At 46.0% G+C, this 20,524-nt stretch overlaps 1 protein-coding gene across 2 annotated transcripts in view; it reads right to left on the reverse strand.

The window, feature by feature from the left end:
• Positions 1-20,518, reverse strand: part of crebbpb (CREB binding protein b) — a 42,981-nt gene extending 22,463 nt beyond the window's left edge. For both annotated transcript variants that reach the window (XM_056612394.1, XM_056612385.1), the window contains exons 1-7: positions 17,894-20,518; positions 10,947-11,584; positions 6,218-6,364; positions 3,560-3,797; positions 3,006-3,119; positions 922-1,158; positions 119-203 (exon numbers count right to left, since the gene is read on the reverse strand). In XM_056612394.1, coding sequence (XP_056468369.1) covers positions 119-203; positions 922-1,158; positions 3,006-3,119; positions 3,560-3,797; positions 6,218-6,364; positions 10,947-11,584; positions 17,894-17,981 — 1,547 coding nt within the window. In that variant the 5' untranslated portion in view covers positions 17,982-20,518. The remainder of the gene's footprint in view (positions 1-118; positions 204-921; positions 1,159-3,005; positions 3,120-3,559; positions 3,798-6,217; positions 6,365-10,946; positions 11,585-17,893) is intronic.
• Positions 20,519-20,524: the final 6 nt, after the last annotated feature.

Raw genomic sequence — 20,524 nt, forward strand, 5'->3', positions numbered from 1 at the left:
GCACGGGCAGTTAGGAATGGCCCCGAGCACACCGATAAGATCATACACGTGTTCAGGGGGATGGCTTCATCCCGTGGAGGGGGGGGGGGGGGGGGGGGGGTAGTGAAGCCGGACTCACTTGTTCAGCGAGGATGGCAGAGAGGGGTCCGAGTGCATCTGGTCTGACGAGGGAAGGCCCATGCCCACTGGCATCTGGCTGGAGCCTGAGACACGCACGTCAGAGAGCGGGTTAACACACTGGCTGGTGCCACACACATATACACACACACACGCCAGATAGCAGGTTGTTGGTGGCTCTGGATGAGTCAACCAGGTAATCGAAACTAACCCTAACCAATACGACATCCTATTCTCCCCAATGTGCTCATGGTCTGCATTGAACATGGAGTGAAACCATTTTCATTTGAAGAAGAAAACAGCTTTCAGTAGAAATGGCATGATTCAATTTAACCATTTGAAATCGTTCATTAGGAATTAGTTTTGGATATTTCTACACACATCCCAAACATCTCAGTCCAGTATCAAGACAAGCCCAATAACATACATCCACAGTAGGGCTGCTCGATTATGGGAAAAATCATAATCATGATTATTTGTCAATATTGAAATCCCGATAATTTTTTTGTAACTGAGAACTTTCGCCTTAAAAAAATACACAAAATGGTCAAAAAGAAAATGTTACAATCAAAAATAATATACAGATATGTATCCAGCTGTTCTGCCCTTTCTATAAAAAAATAAAGATTGTTAATTTTGAGATCGTTTGACGCCAAAATCGCGATCAAAACTCGATTATTCACCCAGCCCTAATCCACAGCATTAAACATATCAAAACAGACTCATTTCTAGTTTGCAGATTGCATCCATCCACCAGCTGGGCCCAGACCCCATCAGCCCCCGACCCAGTACCAGTACCCGTACCCAGACTGCTGATGCTCCGCAGCGCCGGGTGGCCCTGGGGGCTGGCCTGGCCCGGGATCTGGGTCTGGCCGGGCGACTGGTTCCCGTAGGGCAGGCCCAGGGCGGCGTAGGCCCTCTGCATGGAGCTGGGGTCGATGTGGCCCGCCGTGTTGTTGATGGCCGGGTTGGTGCTGGGCTGGCTGACCCCCACCGAGCCCAGCGAGCTGGCGAGACCGGCACCGGGGGAGCTCAGCATGGCTGGAGGGGGGGGGGGGGGGGGGGGGGACAGGACGACAGAGGGTAGGACGGTTAGGGGGAGAGGGGTACTGATGGGGAGGCATTACTGGAGAAGTAGAACTATGATTCAGGAGCCGGCTAGAAATTAGGAAGACCGAAGACAAATGCTGTTCAATATTTGCAAAGCTTATTCTGGAAATATGTACAAAGTTAATTATTTGGGCCGCCTACACACCAATAAAATATAAAATACATCATATGTAATTTAATTTATTGGTTCATTCCACTCACATTTTATAGCGATAAAATATTAAAATTATTATATATTATGTTTTATATATTAAACAAAAAAGTAAAAGTACAGTATGAACTTTGACCATCAGTAAAAACAATCAAAGTTGTCAACTGTTGCGTCATTCCCTGAATAAAAAGTAAGCAGCGACCCTCCTGTGTGCGATGCTCCCGTCGCTCCAGCTGCTCTGGGAACAGCCAGGGTTAAGATCTCAGCGCCGCTTCCCTGTGGTCCGCAGCGCTGACACGGAGCACGCTGCCTCTGTGGGGCATTTAAACCCGTCACAGGGGCCCTCGTCCAATCAGAGCGCCGGCCCCGCCCCCACTGAGAGGGGAGCCACCGAGCTCCTCCCCCGGGTGTCAGATTACGAGCCTGGCTTACGCTGCTGCACGGGAGGGAGTGTGGAGGCCATCGTGGTGCGCACTGAGACGGCTCTTCAGCGGGCAGGCATTAGGGGCGGAATCAGCGCTTCCGACTGCATGCAATAATTATAAGAGAATATTTGCTAAATATTAATAATATATTATATTAATAATAAAATATTTTATAAATATTGTATTCTTATAATAGTTTATTCATGAGGAATCAAACTTAATATTCAATCGTTTCACGTGTACTCCATAATTGACTGTTTGCATACCCAAAAGCTCCACGATAACTGTACCTTCCCCCCCCCCCCCCCCCCCTCACCCTAAACCAGGGCTTCCCAGAGGGAACACAGAGTTGCCTCTCACGGCTCAGCCACCGCGACTCCTCCACAGCCCTGAACCTGTGGAGGGCGGACGGGATTTAGCGGCCGGCTCTCCTCTAGAGAACCTCTACGGCCAAGCCCCTCTGGAGGAATCCGCTCCCGCAGCCGGGCGAGCCGGCACAGAGCTGCGATGACCTCAGCCTCCTACAGGGGGCAGCGCCTCACACCGGAGCATCAACCCGAGTGAGTCTGCGCTCTCAGCTTGCTGCCGGATTCAACAGTTGTCTTATTTCTGCCGGATGCGCCACAGAACCGGAATAATAATGAACACGACGCGAAAACGACTAAGTGCCTTTTTTTTTTTTTGCATTCAAGCAAATTATAAATGATCGCTTTGGGGTGACATCTGTGTTGTTATTATAATTGTTTTAAATATACATCTCGACCTGCGGAGGCGATTAAGGGGAGGATGTACAGGGAAAAGGGGGAGCAGGTGTGGGTAATCTGCACGGCCGAGTGGTCTCGCTGGTTATCTCGGCGCTGAAGCCCGGAGTACTATCAGGCTGAGTGGGAGTCAATAACAAGCGCTCTCTCTGTGCCACGCAGATAATTCAGTAACATTCAGGAGCAGAGCGGACTCCGTTCACGAGGGGCGGCCAACGCTGCCGCTATTGCTGATGATGATGAGTAGGGAGGCAGGGGTGGAGAGGGCTGAGTGGGTGAGGTAGGTGGAGAGGGTGGAGGGGAGGGAGAGGGCTAAGTGGGTGAGGTAGGTGGAGAGGGTGGAGGCGGGGGGGGGGGAGAGGGCTGAGTGGGTGAGGTAGGTGGAGAGGGTGGAGGCGGGGGGGGGGGAGAGGGCTGAGTGGGAGAGGCTGAGGGCCTTACGTTGCTGGTTCCTCTTGTCACTGGCGTTCTTCAGCGGCAGGCAGACAGGACAGTCGTGCCGCGTGCAGTTCTTCCAGTGGGAGATGATCTGCCTGGACGACGCACAGTGAGCCACTGCACAGAGGGGGAGAGCAGAGGGAGAATGAGACGGTGAGAAGAGGAGACTGGCCAAGTCTTTTACTCCTCGCTGGTTAGGAAGACGCAACGGGACAATCCCGTTCTCTGATTTTGTACTTAAAAAGAGAGGTGAACCCTAAAAACAATATAATTATTTTTCTGCTGTCTCATCGTCAACATAGTAATAAAATATATTGGAACGTAATTTTGTCATGTAAATAAAATACATTGAGAATTTTTATTAAAAAAGCCGTTAAATCCTATGTTTTTGCCAACCAGTTTGTTCACGTTCTACTCTGCTCCGAACCCAAGACGAGATCTTTTGGTTATGAATGGAAAGTGTGGGAGTATGTCGATCTGAAATCAAAACCAACCCCCCCCCCCCCCCCCCCCCATCGAGCACCCCTACACCACCGCCCAGAGGAGGAGAGACTCACCCTGGCACAACTTGCCGGTCTGGCAGTGGGTCATGTGGTTGAGGACGTTCTTCATGGTGCGGCAGTGGGGGAGGGTACAGGCCCTCACCTCCCCGTTGGCCTGCTCCCGTCGCTGGCACTTGTGCGCGTGCAGAAGCAGGACCAGCTGCTGCTGGATCAGCTTGCGCTTCTCCGGGTCCGCCGTGGGCCCCGTCGCCACGCCGCCTGCCCCCGGGACCATGCCCACCTGCTGCTGCATCTGGGTCCACGAAGCGCACACACACACACACACACACACACACACACACACACACACACACACACACACACACACACACACACACACACACACACACACACACACACACACACACACACACACACACACACACACACACGGAGAGACGCACAGAGACACACGTTTAGTGAATTTAGTGTGGGCCCCTTCCGAGCGGTCACTTTGCGGTGAATCGAAACGCTCGTCACTGAAGGCGATCAATTATGCGTCAGTGTGATTTTACAAGGTGGCGTTGATTCGCTGAGGGGAACCATTACAGACAGGGACACCAGGCACAGTCTTCTGGTTTTAAACCAGACGCTGGCTCACACAGTAGCTCCTTTATCCAGTTAAAAATTAATGCCAGCAAGTTAAATTAAAACTCAAGTAAAAAAAAAAAAAAAAAAGGATAAATAATCCAGACGACGGTTCAAGGTTAAGATCGTTCTACGGCTGGGTGTGCCTTGTTGCCGAGATTCTTTCGTATATTTCTTGAACGCAGAAATAACATAAAAGTAAATAGCATTCCTCTCTTATAGAGTGTGGTACTTAACCTGTGTGAAATGATCAAGGGCTTTTATTCATGGAGTGTAATTGGTGCTGTGGGGTGTAGACTGTATCTTAGTAAGACAGACAGGTTGTCATCATGTCTGCCGCAGGCAGGACATTCAATTCAATTCTGTCGTGAAAATTTATATCGTTAAATCTGTCGAGTTCAGAATGAGAAAGGCTGAAAACTTTTAGTGGTGCTTAAACAAATGTGACACGTTAATCAAACCTTCAATCTATATCATGGTTAAGTAGTGTGATGAAATTAATTTACATGAATTATCATTTATATACTGTGTCACAATTATGTTTGAATTCCCACAGGTGGTTTTAGAGGCAAGTAGTGTCTAACATAATTCTTGTTCGACCATCCTGATCTTGCAAGTTTACATCCCGTTTCTCTCTGTAGATCATTGTTGATCCTATTGGAAGCCTTCTCCTGGCAAATGTTCTTATTGTAAGTTGCATTGGATAAAAGCGTCTGCTAAATGCCATAAATGTAAATGTAAATGAAAGCTTTAAAAATTTAAGAAATGATCAGACCAATCAACACTAAGGGGAAGAGTTTCAGTTCACACCAAGCAAGCTGCTGACAAGGATTCTGTCAAAGTAAAAGTACAACGTTGGCAACCTAGGCCTAAAAAAAAAAAAAGTTTGGTTCCTGTTGGTTGTCAGTTGAGGTCATGGGTAGGTAGGGAATTTATTTTATTTTTTTATTTTATTTTTTCCAGCGGCAGCGAATGATAGGTAGGTTTTTTTCATTTAAAAACGAGAACATTCGCTCATCCTTGTACAGAATGAAGTGCTTCATTTTATTTTTTTTTTTTTATAAAGCTCATAAAATAATTTGGGTCGCACATAAATTGACAGGGTCGGTCGGAAACTGGAACCAAACAATTATTTTTTTTAGGCCCTAGGAAAGTTTAGCAGACTAATCAAAAATTATATCAAAACTACTTAATCTAAACTACACTGAATAATGAGGAAAATATATCAATATACTTGCAACCGGATTTGGCAAGAGCCCAGCGAGCAAGAGCATCCCTATGACATAGGGATGCTCGGCATTTCGAAAAACATATGGCCACGCCCATATTTGGAAATCAATAATAACAACAATAATAATAATTATAATAATAATAATGACTCAGCCAACATTGCACAGCCACATTGCACACGTCAATCGACGGATGACAGAGGTATGGGGGCTTTTTGACATACCCATGTATTTTGCTTGGTCGTATTACAAAGGCGATTTCATTTGACTGTATTTGCGTATATTTGCGTTCTGATTGGCCGACGCATCCGTCGATGCCCGAAAAGTTGAAAATATCTCTGAGCTGAGAGAACGGAAGAACTTTTCGAGAGGGCCCCAATCAAGGTCAATGGGTTCCGTCAACGGACGGATGCAGTGTGAACTAGGGCTGCTCGACTACATAATCATGATTAGTTTGGTCAATATCGAAGTCACGATTATGCAAACGATTATTCAGCGTGTCTCTCCCAAAAAAAAACGATGTAACTGAGAACTTTGAAATTTCGCTTTAAAAAAATACACAAAATGGTCAAAAAGAAAATGTTTCGACCAAAAATAACATCCAGATATGTTTCCAGCTGTTCTGCCTTTTCTATAAAACATTCAATATCAAAATAATCAAAAAAATAGATTATGTTAATTCTTTGATCGTTTGACGCTAAAATCGAAATCGCGATCAACATTCGATTAATCGCCCAGCCCTGGTGTGAACACGGCGAAAGGCAAGAGTTAATCGTGGTTATCAGTGCGGTTTCCCAACGCTAGTCGACTACGACGGAGTTGAACGTAACATGTGGGTCGGGCGGGGGGTCCTCACCAGGTTGGGCACACTGCCCGGCCCCTGCAGGCTGTTGGGGAGGGACGCTTTGTTCTGGAGCTGCTGGGCGTTGAGGCCCCCAGGGCCCATCTGCTGCACCCCGACCTGGCCGTACTGCTGGCCGAACGGGGGCCCCGCCATCCCCATCTGAGCAGGGAGGAACGGCAACACGGGGGTGAGGCAGGTCCATGGAGCAACAGGTGCAGTGGTTAGATTAAGCTTGGTTAGATTAAGCTTGGTTAGATTAAGCTTGGTTAGCACACACACACACACACACACACACACACACACACACACACACACACACACACACACACACACACACACACACACACACACACACACACACACACACACACACACACACACACACACACACACACACACACACACGATGGTCAGCCGTTTATTCAATGTCGTTCCAATACCGCTCAAGTACCATCAGAACCATCTAGAACCGTGGTACCCAAACTTTTAGTCGTCATGTCACCCCTGTGAGAGTTGCAGAGTTTCCCCAAGCATCATGGACAAATTCTGCTGCATAAACCAAAAAGTGAACATGCACATGCATACATACATACATACATACAGAACACATAAATAAACCTTCAAAAATATTCATAGATACATCAGTTCTCAACTCACTCAAGGGGAAAATTTTTTTGCTGACTTTTGGAGTAAACTCCTCGGTTGTCATGGCAACGTTTATCAACAACCAAGAGTAAACAGTTTGGATCTCTTAGTGCCCGAGTATCCCGTCATGGCTAAGTGGAAGCGGAGTGTTGTTACTGGGCTGCCTGAATTATCTTTGGTACCGAGACTGTAGTCAGCCACATGACAGTGTGGGAAGGTAGCTCACCCATTAATCTCGAGTACCCCCCAGATCTATCGGTTTGACACGTGTTGCCTGAACTAATGCATGAACCTGAATGAACCTGGACAAAGGGTAAGCGGTGGCCAAATACACACAAGGCACGGCAGTGAGTTTGTGCACTTGAACGCAATACACCTATTAATTATTTATAGCAGTTTTACAACTTTTTCTGACAAATTGTGTTGCAGGAGCCGGGCTAAGTGGGTAATTGGCCAACACAAACTCGGCTAACCGAGGCAGACGGTAAAAAGAAAACTGCCTGCAAAGGCTTCAAATCAACACAGCAAACTGGCCACTGTAGAAATGTATTCAAATCCACTTCTGAATGCTTCATCCACGATAGTGAATGGGATTTTGAGTCTTAGGCTGCATCCGAATACTCGTACTTGCATACTATATAGTATGCATTTTGTAGTATGCGAAAAATCTAGCGCGTCCGAATACTCTAGTATGCATTCTGTAGTACGGAAGTCGTTTCCGAATGCATACTACCGCCAAAGTGAACCACGGACCACACTACGCTATCCCACAATGCAACCGGAGTCTGGTAACAAACGAAGAAGAGATGGCTGACCCGACACCACCAACAGCGGCTTTTTATTTGTGTGTGTGTTCAATAAAAAAGGAAAAATTAACTTCAATCGTCTTTTTCACGGAGTAACAAATAACTGTAAAGTTATTATTATTATTCCAAAATAATGACTTACCAAATGTCCACATATATACAACATAACCTGCCGGTAAGTCGCTCTACGAGATGACCGACGACGACGCCTTCTAGCAGAGATATCCATTTCAAGAGCCATTCGCGTAGAAAGAGACATTTTTTTATTTAATAGCAACGATAACAAGACGGAAAACAGGTAAATTTTGCCGCCATCTGGGGGGAGATACGTCATCTCCAAACATCCGGTGGAGTTTCGGCGGCGTTCGGAGGCGTTCTACGCATGTCTGTAGACCGTACTACACAGTCAAGTGTAGTATGGTCAAGTAGTAGACACTAGACAGAAATAGTATGTACTAGGTATTCGGATGCAGCCTTAGTGATTGTGATTTCGTGAGCTGGTGAAAAGTGATTTTGTGCAGTAGCGAATGACTTTGTGCAGTTGCAAATGAGATTGTGTCATAGTGATTGGGATTTTGTGTAGAGGTGATATATATATTTTTTTTCTTAAGCAGAGAATGCGATTTTGTGCAATAGTAAATGATTTTGTGCTGTAGCGGTGAATGAATATAGATTGTAGTGATTGTTATTTTCAGCAGTTCATGATGATTGTGTCGTAGTGATTGTGATTTAGTGTTGTAGTGATTTAGATGAACAGGTGCCTTGACCAACCCCTCCTTAAAAGGGGAAGTGACTTTGCCGTGAATTTCATGACTTTCAGCTTCCACTGAAATCCTAGTCACGAAGATCCGCCTTCCCATCCCCCAAAAAAAGATAGGAATTTAAATTGAATAGATAAATAGAGTAACAAAATTGTATGATATTTTGATCAAAATATTCAAAAAAGTGTTGAGTCGAGGAGGATGAGATTTGTGCATGATGAAAAAAATTAAAAGGTTTAGTTTAAAAGTGGTCCTGCTAAAGAACGGTAGCGTCGCCCCGACCATAGAACTACGGCTTCATCCGCGGAGGGGGAAGACGAGGCTAATAATAAACCCCCTTCTACCCGTGGTTCCCAACGCACCGCTGTCTACTGCCTGCACCTCGGTTCAGGCAGCAGCCTGGGCTCCTCCGCTGGATAGGGACCCGAGAGAGAGAGCGAGAGAGAGGGAGAGGAGAGAAGAGGGAGAAAGAGAGCGACAGCAACAGAGAGAAGAGAAAGAGGAAGAAGAAAGAAGAAAGAGAAAGAGAGTCCGAGTGAGAGAGAAAGAGAGTCCGAGTGAGAGAGGGAGTGAGTCCGAGTGAGTGAGTGAGTGAGTGAGTGAGTGAGTGAGTGAGTGAGTGAGTGAGTGAGTGAGTGAGTGAGTGAGTGAGTGAGTGAGTGAGTGAGAGAACCCCCTGCCTCGGCAAGGAGAAAAACAGCGCGCTCAACAGCTGAGCTGAGCTGAGCAAGGGGGAACGCGCACGGTCGATGACTACGCACTCAGCACAAGCTCACACACACCTCCCGAGGCACATCTCTTATCAGCGCGGATCACACACACACACACACACACACACACACACACACACACACACACACACCCCGTGTCCCTCCTGCTGGGACGAGGCACCGACAGCTCAGTGTTTGCGGCCTAGCTGACGGCGTGTTCACACTGCATCGCAGCGATAAGTGTTGGTCCCACCCCTTCTCCCGATGGCTCTGCCGAGCGCCTCTCAAAGGATCCACACCCCACGAGACACCCTGCCTACCCCTCCAACACACCCACCCACCCACCACCGGCGGCAGCACCAGCAACAGAAACCAGCTCCCCTGGACATGTTGACCCAGGGTCATTAGGCCAGCCCCGAACCTCCAGGGAGGACAATGTCAGAGACAGAGCCGGGGTGAACCCTCAGTGTCCCGGGGGGGGGGAAGAACAAGCGAGGTGGAAGAGCCTCGAAGAACCGTCACTTTGAGATCAATAGCATCATTACCTCTGAGAAGCCTTGGGAGACTTTCAGACAGGACGGTTGTTTCGGTAAAGCCTACGCTCTCTCGTTACAGTGGCATGGCCAGGGAAAAAAGCGCAGACACAACTTTTAATGTCTGGACGAGTCAAGTGTCCCAAACTTGAGTGACAAGGTATAATCACTATAAGTTGTAAATCAATCTAAAAAATCAAGGGCCATGTTAAGGCAATCCATTTTGCTTAAACTGTACCGAGTCATAAATGAAGGCACAGTGGTCATAAATCAGACACGGCAAGCACGGGCCAAACTGGTATTTTTTACCTGCCAGAGTGGAAAAATCAAACGGCCAAGCAATTATTTTATTATGTAACCCTGAATTATTCCACCTGCCAAATGGGCAAATCAATCTGCCATTGGCTGCTGGCTGGTGTTCATTTTGAATCCTGCCTGCAAGGGTTCCCTAGCGGCGCTCAGAGCAGACTCCTAGACTAACTTCGGCCTGATGCCCGGAGTGATGAGCGGGAGCTGGAGCACTAGCAGTGAGTGGAGTTCGGAGAAGGGCGGTTCCAATGTATGACGTAATCCGACATCGGCCTTGCCCAAACAAAACTTTATGTTGGATGTCAGAGACTAATTCCAAGACAGCCGTTCAGTGCATCTTGCTGAATACACTAGAAGGGGAGCTGCGGTCATCGCGCACTCGTCAAACGGCAACTTCTAAATTCTAGACGGGAATGCGATTATAGCGAAATCATTACGCCGAGATTCTAGCATTTCCCCTGTAGCCATTTACACTACAAGTATACAAAAATGTAAAACAACCCATGGAGCCGGGCCTCGTTTCCTGTTACTGTACCAAGGGAACCTCATTTGTGCAAGCGGAAGAGGCGTTGGGAAGGGGATTTTGAAAAGTGTTTCTACAGTGGCCAGTTTACACAGTGTTGGTTTGAAACCTTTACAGACACTTTTAGTGTTTACTAGCACTGGACGAATTTGTGACCAACAATCATGAACTTACAGATCCCGGTCCCTAACAACCATGAATTATACAAACAAACAGATGTATATGTAGATCAAAACATCACCATGTTTCAATGATGATGTGCATGCAGGTGAATCACTATAATATTCAACAACAATTGTATCTCGTGTGTGCTTGTGTGTGCGTTCAAAAAGGGGTGACCGCAGTACGAACACACAATAACATCCATAATCTGTTGTGTAGAGCGTAACCCGTATCCCTGCCAATGTTCACACACAACGGCCTCCATGAAGAACACAGTTGAAGTGCGGCTCACCTTGTTCATGTTTCCCGCCTGCTGGGAGTTCATTGCGTGGTGCGCTCCCATCTGCGGCCCGCCCTGGGTGAGCGCCTCAGCCAGCACGCTGCCTCCGACGCCGGCCCCCCCCACGCCCACAGGGGCGCCCTGCATGCCCTGGCCCTGGTACTGCATCCCCGGCCCCGGTCGGCCCCTCCCCGCCGGCCCCATGCCTCCGTTCATAACCGGCCCGGGCGAGGGCTGCCCCAGTACCCCATGGCTCTGCCCGCTGTTCATCATGGCCTGGTTGAAGTTCATGCCGGGGTTCCCGTTGCCCTGGCCCCCCTTCTGGACCTGGGCGGACGGGTGGCTCGGCGACCCCTGGCCCATGGGGCCTTTGCCCAGGACCTGGCCGAGTTGCCCCCCGCCCATGCCCCCTTGCTGGGGCCCAGCCTGGTTGTGGCCCACGGCCAAGATGGAGGTGCTGCCGGGCCGGAGCAGCTCCGACAGCTGCTTGTGCTTGGCGGCGGCGTCGGGGACCATGTTGAGGCTGGGGCCCCGGCCTGGACCGCCCCCTCCCGGGCCCCCGTTGGAGGAGATGCCCATGAGGGCCAGGTCCCCGTTCGGGATGAGGTCGTCCGGGAGTTCATTTTCCAGGTCGAAGAGGGACACCAGATCTGGATGAAGGGGAGATGGTGGACATGGGGGGGTTAGTCGTTATTGTTTTCGTTTACGACGAAGGATTTTCTAACGCAGTACCAATGGTTTAATGATTGCCAATATGGCCGTATCCTATAGAGCTGGTTGATCTTGGCAGAGACATTGATCATGATTATTTGTGTCAAGATTGAGATCACAATTATTATGACGCTTCTATACATTATGTGAAACCATTATTGTACGGTAATGTTACACAATAATGTGACGAATTTCTGGTATTCATGAGCGTGGGAAGCCAAGATCCTATTCGCTATCATAATTTGATTAATCACCCAGCTCGAAAATATGCTGCCGTTTTTGTTGGGCCTCTTCTGGAATTTTCTACCCCTACAAAATATACAGCGACTACAAGAGTCAAGTCGATCAGGGCCTAGTTCTAAATGTCCTGCACAATTGTAACTCTGCTAAGACACCAGTAGCAATAGAGTCTTCCTATTCCTATACGAATACAATCATATAAATATACATATGCCCAGTGGGGAAGAGTTTTCAGCCGCAAGGTGTATTCTAGCAGCTGGTTGAACCATTCACAGTATAGACAAGACAAAGCAAACTTCCCGCCAGCACCTCAAGCACTAATGAGCTCTGCAGTCCAAAACATATGTGCGAGCCAAGTTCCTGCCAACAAAGAATTCCACAGCGTGACAGACACGCCCCCACACACGTCCCGCTTCACGCCTGGGCCAGACATCTGAAAAGCCGGAGAGCTAGACGGCTATAGAGTTGGAAGGCTGGACAGGGAAAGTGATAGGGTTTATGAATGACAACATTTGCCACACAACGGGGACTGTGGAAAGCTGGAAGATAATGAGAAAAGGCCAGACTTGGCAGACGTGACACGAGGGTGACAACAGCAACCGAATCATAGAAGACTTTAAAAGCGCGTACTTCCAGAATGTAATTTAGCAAACCAATTCACATGAAGAGGTTGTAGCCATGCTTAAAAGGTGACAGATCAGTGTTTTCCCACAGAGAGATAGCAATGTGTGGTGGGTAGACGAGAAATCCTGAATTTAACTTTTTATGTAAAAGAAAATCAATAGTATAATGTGACAATTTAAATGTAATGATAAAAAAAAATAAAAATACTTAAACCAATCAGACCAACGTTCACTTCATTCGCAAAATCAATTAATCATTGTACATCAAATGTGATAAGAAGAGTAAATGCCAGTACAAGTTATCAGAGTCCAAAGTGATGTCCTAAATTTGGTTGCTTTATCTGACAAGCAGCCATTTAAAAGTTACCTATTACCTGCAACATTAAGCAGCAAATATTCTTTCATCATTAGTACATGATATATTACCTAAACGATTAATTATATAAATAGATTTGATATTTTCTGTCGTTGGAGTAAATCCAAAGAATTGGATGATAGCCCGATAGATTTCGATATCATTCGAATTAGATTCAGATATTGGATTGACGATATGAAATGAAATAAATTGTCACTTATCGTGAGTTATGACATTGGTTCTTGTACATGAAATGCTTGAGCATCGTTTAGACAAAGTTTTCTTTAGGTCTGAACTAGGGCTGTCACTTTTTCCAAAAATGAAATTTGAACGAATTTCGAATGTCCATAATTAATTCGAAATATGTACCGGTAATAGTGTTCTCCCCAACAATGTCAACCATGCTCCTTTCCTTGAACATCGTGTAACTTTAGCTGACGTTGTTGTTTTAAAATGAGTCTTATATTCCAGGTAAGACGCGTCACTGAAAAGGCTGGTTTGTACACTGTGCAAAGTTTCAATGACATCGCATCGCTAGTGCAATTCGAGATAAAAGCGTGCAAACAAAAAACCTGCACTATTCTGGATGAACCATGACCAGAAAAGGAAAACAGTTATTGCAACTGGGTAGTAATACCCAAGTACCACTATGTTATTATTTTCAGTCTTTCTTTGAGAAGGAAGAGTTGGTATGTGAGGAAGGAGATGTCGAGGCACTGGTGATAACATTTATTTTGAACTATGCAAGAAAAACATGTTTGCAATTTAAGAGTTCATCTTTTAAAATAAATGTACACAGGTGGATGGTGCATGACAAAAGACGTGCCAGGACAAAAGGACAATACCAAGACAAAACTGAGAAAAAAGGGCGCAACCAAATTAGTCAGGATATCACCAAAGGAAAAGTTAGTGGTACTATCGCCAACAGTAGAAAATGTTAGTCTTGATCCCTTGTGCTTGCCTGCTTGTGGATAGCGCTATTGCTGCTTTCAATTTGATCAAACAGAATCAATTTTCTAGTTTGTGATCACTTGAAGTAGGGTTGCACCGATGTATTGGACGAACATCGGTAACGGCCGATATTTGCGTTGTTGACTGCCATCGGAAAATAAGATGACAATCACCGATGGCAGTTGCCGATGTTTACATGTTTAATGCTTCCTGCTCTTGGAATGTCACTGAAACATGTTTTACAAACTGCATATCGCTGATCTTTCTCCGAGACAGTGAAATACTCCCACACAACCGACATTTCCTTTCACTTTTATTTGTAAACAAACACGTGCACGCGCGCGGCTTTCTTTTTTTCTGTCGTATCACTCCGCAAGCCCCAGAATTTCACAATCGGTGCATCCCTAATTTGAAGTACTCCATACCATCGGTTTAGAAGCAGTGTGTCTTTGGAAAGTTTGACACTGAAGCTCTGCCTTAACAGAGACAACCTTCGACCAATGAGTGGATCATAATCTTATCTCATCGTCAAAATGACGTGATGCGGTAGAAGCCTTAAACCATTCGTTGTCACGAAATGAACTACTTAAGGAATGAAGGAAAATAACACTGCAATTCAAAATATTGACATGATTACTTTTCCATGGTAGCAGACCAGTATACGTCTTTGAAAAGCTGCATGGTGGTGCGAAAGGGAGAATAGTGGAGCAGTAGCACTGGTACATTCTTTGGTGAGAACCATGAATAATAATACGTTTCCAGAACACAGCGACCCACTTATGTGTCGACCATAGTCGATAGACATCAAATTTGTTAGCGTTGTTGAACTTGACAGCGTTTCCAGAACACACAACACACAACCAGAAAAATGCTAAAGAAATCTGGTTGTTTTTGGTGATAGTACTGAGGTTTTGCAGTTGGTAGAGGGGTTACTGAGGTGCATTTCCCAGCCCTACCTGCAGCTGCGTCCAACGCTACTGGCTAGCGCTGATTAGCTTACCGTGATGTTGTGTGCAGTGAGAAACACTAGATTAGTTCTAAGCTCCTATGTATTAGAGGGTAATACAATATATCAGGCTGATATATATTACTAGTCCAATACACCGGTCGGGCTCTAGTCACAAAGCATTGCAACTGCCACGAGAACATCTCCATTTTACGGTAACATAAAGAGGACAATACTGCTGGTGATTCATCCAGCAGCATCTCCACGACCGCAAGTCCTTTATCAGACGCACTTGAGACGGAACGGCAATAACAAGCGGCAGTGCGTGCCAGCGAGAGGGGAAGAGGGGAGAGAGAGAGAGAGAGAGAAAGCTAGAGTCAGATGAGGCAGAGAGAAACTCCCTCTCGCAATCCTTCACTGGATTGTCACTTGTACCAGATAATTTCCCTCCCCCTCTCTCACCCTTGCTCGCTTTACGTTGGGTAATCAGGAGGGACAGCCCGGCATTGCTAAAGTAACAGATGAGATTTTAATGGCCTGGGCATAACGCAGAATATACTGTTAGCACTCTGCCAACACACAGCATTTGTTCAAATGACCACCAATCAGCCCAGTGACGATTAGCTACACTACTATATAGAGATAGAGAGAGAGTTCCCTTTGCAGGTATCCCCCAAGCGCTGCTAGTGTAGCCAATACAGAACTAGCATCACATGGACATCTAGTCTCAGTGGTAAACAGAGGGGAAGGGGGTTCTGTTTAACAGGGAGAGGGGAGGGAATATGGCATGGCTATTGAGGTTTGGGGGCTCAAATCCTGTTTGGAACACACTGTCGCCCACCTGCCCAACCAACTCCCCAGCAGCCTTCATAAATCCGTTCTGCTTCAGCCAAACATTAGCCGCAGAAAAGCCTGAACAAAACTTGTATAACTCCCCCCTGCCAACATATAGTGGGTGGAAGGTGTGTGGGGAGGAGGGGAAGGGAGAGATTTCATGCTTGGCCGCAACTCTGCATGAACCGATGTTAACAAATCCGGACTACCGTTCGCTCACCCACCCATCAGATCGTTGCCCGCTCAACCAGGCCAGACCAGAGCAGGGAATGCCCAACGGGTGGGCATTGGCGTCAACGCTGCCTGGTCCTTCACACAACCGACTACCGCTAGGCTCGTTCAGCCATGAAAACACACAAGCCTGACACCCTTAGCACTGGAATATAAAAATTACAATTAAAATAAAATCACACTGGCACATAATGACACTGGCGCATAGTCTCACCCAAAGATACAGCACTCGAGTTGCACGCAGAGATTTAGGTAAAACATTAACAGCAATCTGGATTCTAATCTTTGGCTGAATGAATGAATAATGGGCACTGGGCGCACATAGTAGCGGACTGAACCAAGGCAGGGCGCTCGTTTCGTTCGACAGACAGGCTTCAAACATAGTCAGAGATTTATAGTCAGCCCCTCGCGGTTGATCATTTACTTCCTCATCCCATCCCGTTTCTGAACACACACACTCAGAAAGAGAGCAGGAATAGGAGACAGTAGAAGAAGATAAATAACACATTTTGTGGTTGGTATGCGGTTGTCCTTTATGCATGTCAATAAAACGTTCAAACTTGAAACTGAACAGGATGATGGAAGTCCAATCATAAATCTAAAAATGTGTTCACGATGATCTTCTGGTCCAATGTCATGTCAGTTGAGTTGGGAGGACACCCAGGACTATCAGAGGAGCAGGTCTTCAGAGTGAAAGCCAGAATACGGTTGCCACCCAAGCTTTTATTTTTTGTGCAGCATTGGTAGCAACAAGTCCGTGCAACGATCGCGTAATACGACGAACGATTCTAATTCAACCGTATGAAAGTTTTGTTGTTACACGTTGAACGGTATAAAAAGCCACTCATAGGACAGCAAATTAATGTTTTAGGACCCCGGCAGCATCTCACGGCAGTAGGGGAGATTCGGTGTCATCGGGGCGTTTTATTTCCCAGTGACAGCTCCTGTCAGCCCGGTTGAGGCGATGAGCTATATCGGCCAGAGACCCTAGCTGGAGATTCTGCGTTTGCCAAGAAGAAATACAGAGCGACAGATAACTTCCCTATATCTATCCTGGGTAGATGGTGGCCCATGCTCAGTCTTCACTATCAGTATAAGCCACTCAACCACACAGCTGACTGACTGGCTGGCGGGCTGTCTGCCTGTCGGGTGAGGCTGAACTATGGGCTGCTGATCGCTCCTCCCTCCTTCAGGGACACACACGCACGTAATGCACAGCGCGCAGGGTTTCCCCAGCTCTGCCTACTGCTACGTAACACAGCTCACCCCCTGCCCGGCCGGGCCGAGAGGATCCCGCGACAGGACAGCGACCAGTTCCGCATCCGTAGCCCACTACAGGAATGTCTACGAGTTCGAGATATGAAGACAAGTCAAACCCGGTCGAGAACATTAATGGATGTCGTAGCCCGACATATAGTGGGACGGTCGCTTCCACAACGATCAAAGATGATGAGGCATCAGATAATAAGTTGCAAATGTATTAAAACAACGGGAGTCTCATGGAAGTGGTCGAGCAGACTGGTTTCTTTCGTAATGTGCTGACCCACAGGCTGGTTTATAATCCTTAACCGCAATCGTGTAAGCTTGTGCGGTCGGGTGACTTGCGTCCGATTGGGAGAGCAAAACGCACACGTTGTGTTTTCCCACGTTAAACCCAGACTCTGACACACACCTAGTTTCTTATGATGAGACATCGGTTCAGAACACGAAAGAAGTTCAGCCACTATCCACTGCTCTCTGTAAAGCGGTGTGTGTGTGTGTGTATGGTCGAACTAGTTGCTAAGAAAGCGTGCACACACATACACACACACAATCGAGACAAGTCAGAACACCACCAGTTCCCTCCTCGGAGCTTCAAACGAGTCCACGACCCAGAAGGGACTGTCAAGTTACTGTGTGTGTGTGTGTGTGTGTGTGTGTGTGTGTGTGTGTGTGTGTGTGTGTGTGTGTCATCAGAGTAAAGACAACCACTCCACACACACATCGGCTTGATGTAGTTATAGTTTAACCCACGACCACCTTATGTCTGATGGACTCCTCTTGTTTACACATGTGTTCACATCCTTACCTGGGCCATCCGACGCCGGGAGAGCAGGTGAATTAAGCTTGGCTCGCTTTGCATTTGGGGGTCCAACATCCAGCAAATTGTCGGCCATTCTGATCCCCAATAGAGTGAGTCGGTGATGATGTGAAACAAAATAAAGGTCCCCCCGCTTCGTAAACGACGGGTTTGTGTAAATCTCTTCGTGAAAGACTCTGTGAGTTGGTTTAGCTGGCAGGACGGCGAGACGATCGCCTCTAGAAGATCGCAGCAAAAGAAGGGCAACAGCGCCACGCTTCGCTACAGACAATCACCCCATGATAATCCAACACCCACATCATTATCCGAAATAATGACGTCCAAGAATCTACCGTTTTTTAAGAAAAATAAATTAAAAATACTCAGAAAATGGTTAACGACGCGCAGTCCGGTCCATTTCTCCACAGATCGGTGGTCTCACGTCTGTACCGAATCATTTTTTTTTCGCAGCCGAAACGAACAGCCTTAAATTATATTTCCGGCTTCAATAAAAATAAGAAAATTCCACAAATATTTCCTGTGTCTTGGATTATTTTTAGCGAGGCTGTCCGCCGGTAAATACATCGGCTCGGAACGAAGATACGGCGACCAGCGGCGCTCACTAAAAGGGAAACCGAATATACAGGAGGCTCTCCAGACGACAAAACCCGACCTAATCCTCACATGTTTGCAATAATTCCGCCAGAAAGACTGAACACATCGATGCTCTACACGAAAATGCCGTTTATGCCCAGTCCGGATGGCTCGAATCGGTTTAAAAAATAATGCTCTCCAGAAATACTGATTCTGAGCCGCGTCAAGATGGCGGCTGTTGATTCCTCCGATACAAAAAAGTTTTTTTTCTTTCCAGCTAGACGGTGGGGGGGAGGTGCTGCCGTGCTATCACGCCCTACGCAAACCTAGGTCCCACCGTGCGTCATGTTGACGTGCGTGTAGTGGCCCACAGGGGGCGGAATAACCCCAGAAATAATCCCACTAGACATGGTTTTCTTCTGGGGGGGCTACGATTTAATGCTTGTTTAGACGCCAGCATATTTGTGTCACACGCAACAAACTGTTGAGCGCAAGCTTCTCAAGTGGCCACTTCGCATCCATTAGTGTGTTATTTGTTCATTGCATCCTAAAAGCAAATGAAAATGGCGGAAATGTAAACGCAATCTTGCATTATTTTGAGACACAGAACAAGAGGGATTTGGATATACAAACTATATGCAGTTTGAGTGCACAAATCCACAAGACATCATATCCTCAAAGCTGGCTTTATTTGAATTTTAAGCTGCATAGGCCTCTTCCCAAGCATGCTACATACAAAAAGTCGAACTAACAGAAACATTTCCTTTATACAACTATAGGCTTAACTAGAGGGCCTACAGACATGAAGTTAATGCTCAGCTTATTTTGTTTCATAGTACATATTCATAACTAGACACTACATTAAAAAAGATGTATGTTTTTAAAGCCTATTCGAGATGGGACACGGAAAGCATTGTGTGCGTGTTTGTGTGTTCATCTTCCTTGTATTCAACCCTCGCACTACTTTACAAACACATATAAGGGGGGTAAAAGTAGTATTTTAATTCTGTTAAAAGCCTTGTGCCCATTAATTCATTATAAATCAAGCAAATGCATGTGTATAAATGATAAGAAAATGCCTGAACATGAGGTTATAGAAAAATATAAAGTAAATTTACAAAATGAATTGCTCGGAAATATTTACTTAAAAAATTAACTGATTACCTTTCACAACTAAATCAGTGGCTGAATTTTTAAAGGCAGAGAAATAATTTTTAAAACAGCAATTACATTCTTTGGCTTAAAAGTATTTCTTAGTGTGTCACAATATTGTTCACACATTCATCTCAAACCAAATTCAGAATATAGTTCATGAAATTTCAATAGTAAACATTTTGAGCTTGTTTCTATCTTAAAGGTTGGCCTTAAAAAAAAACGGTTTTTCCCTCTCTTACTCTTTATATTGAATATAAGTTATCCAGCCTAATCAATGGAAACACAACAATTTATATCCTGAAAGTTCATAAAAAGTGGTTATTGAAGAAACATCTGAAATAAACACGTTTGTATTCTGCATGGCACGCTACTAGAGCATTTCCCTTTTCTACAATACTGATGGGATTAGGTTAACATCCAACTCTAAGATACTGCATGGGTTCTGTGCTCAGGAGTGAAGAGAGACATACCATCCAATCGGATGACGTTTCAAATGGATCATTGCACTTGGAACCGCTAAACCACAGGTCCTTATTTTACCGGACAAAGGTGATTCCTTCTCAATATTCTCCATTTTAGTGCATTGGAATAAAGCAGTTGTTTGCATGTAATTTCATTCATTTAATGTTTGCTATGATTGATTCAAACTGTATTAAAAACAAAAGGCACAGTTCAAAGTTAAAGGCGCATTTGCTCATGTTATGGGTTTTTTTCTGCAACAAAGAGGGGAAATATTTTCCAGTTTTCACGTTGGCTTAAGCTCTTGAAGATCTGCAATCTTGGGAATTCAAGCAGAAAACTAGTTATGAAGAGAACAGTTGAAAATTGAAACGTTTTCAGAGGAGGCTGAAAGGCACTATATCTACACATATATTGTACTTAGCAAACAAT

Source organism: Gadus chalcogrammus, chromosome 2 (assembly GCF_026213295.1).
Source record: "Gadus chalcogrammus isolate NIFS_2021 chromosome 2, NIFS_Gcha_1.0, whole genome shotgun sequence".
NCBI lineage: Eukaryota > Metazoa > Chordata > Actinopteri > Gadiformes > Gadidae > Gadus > Gadus chalcogrammus.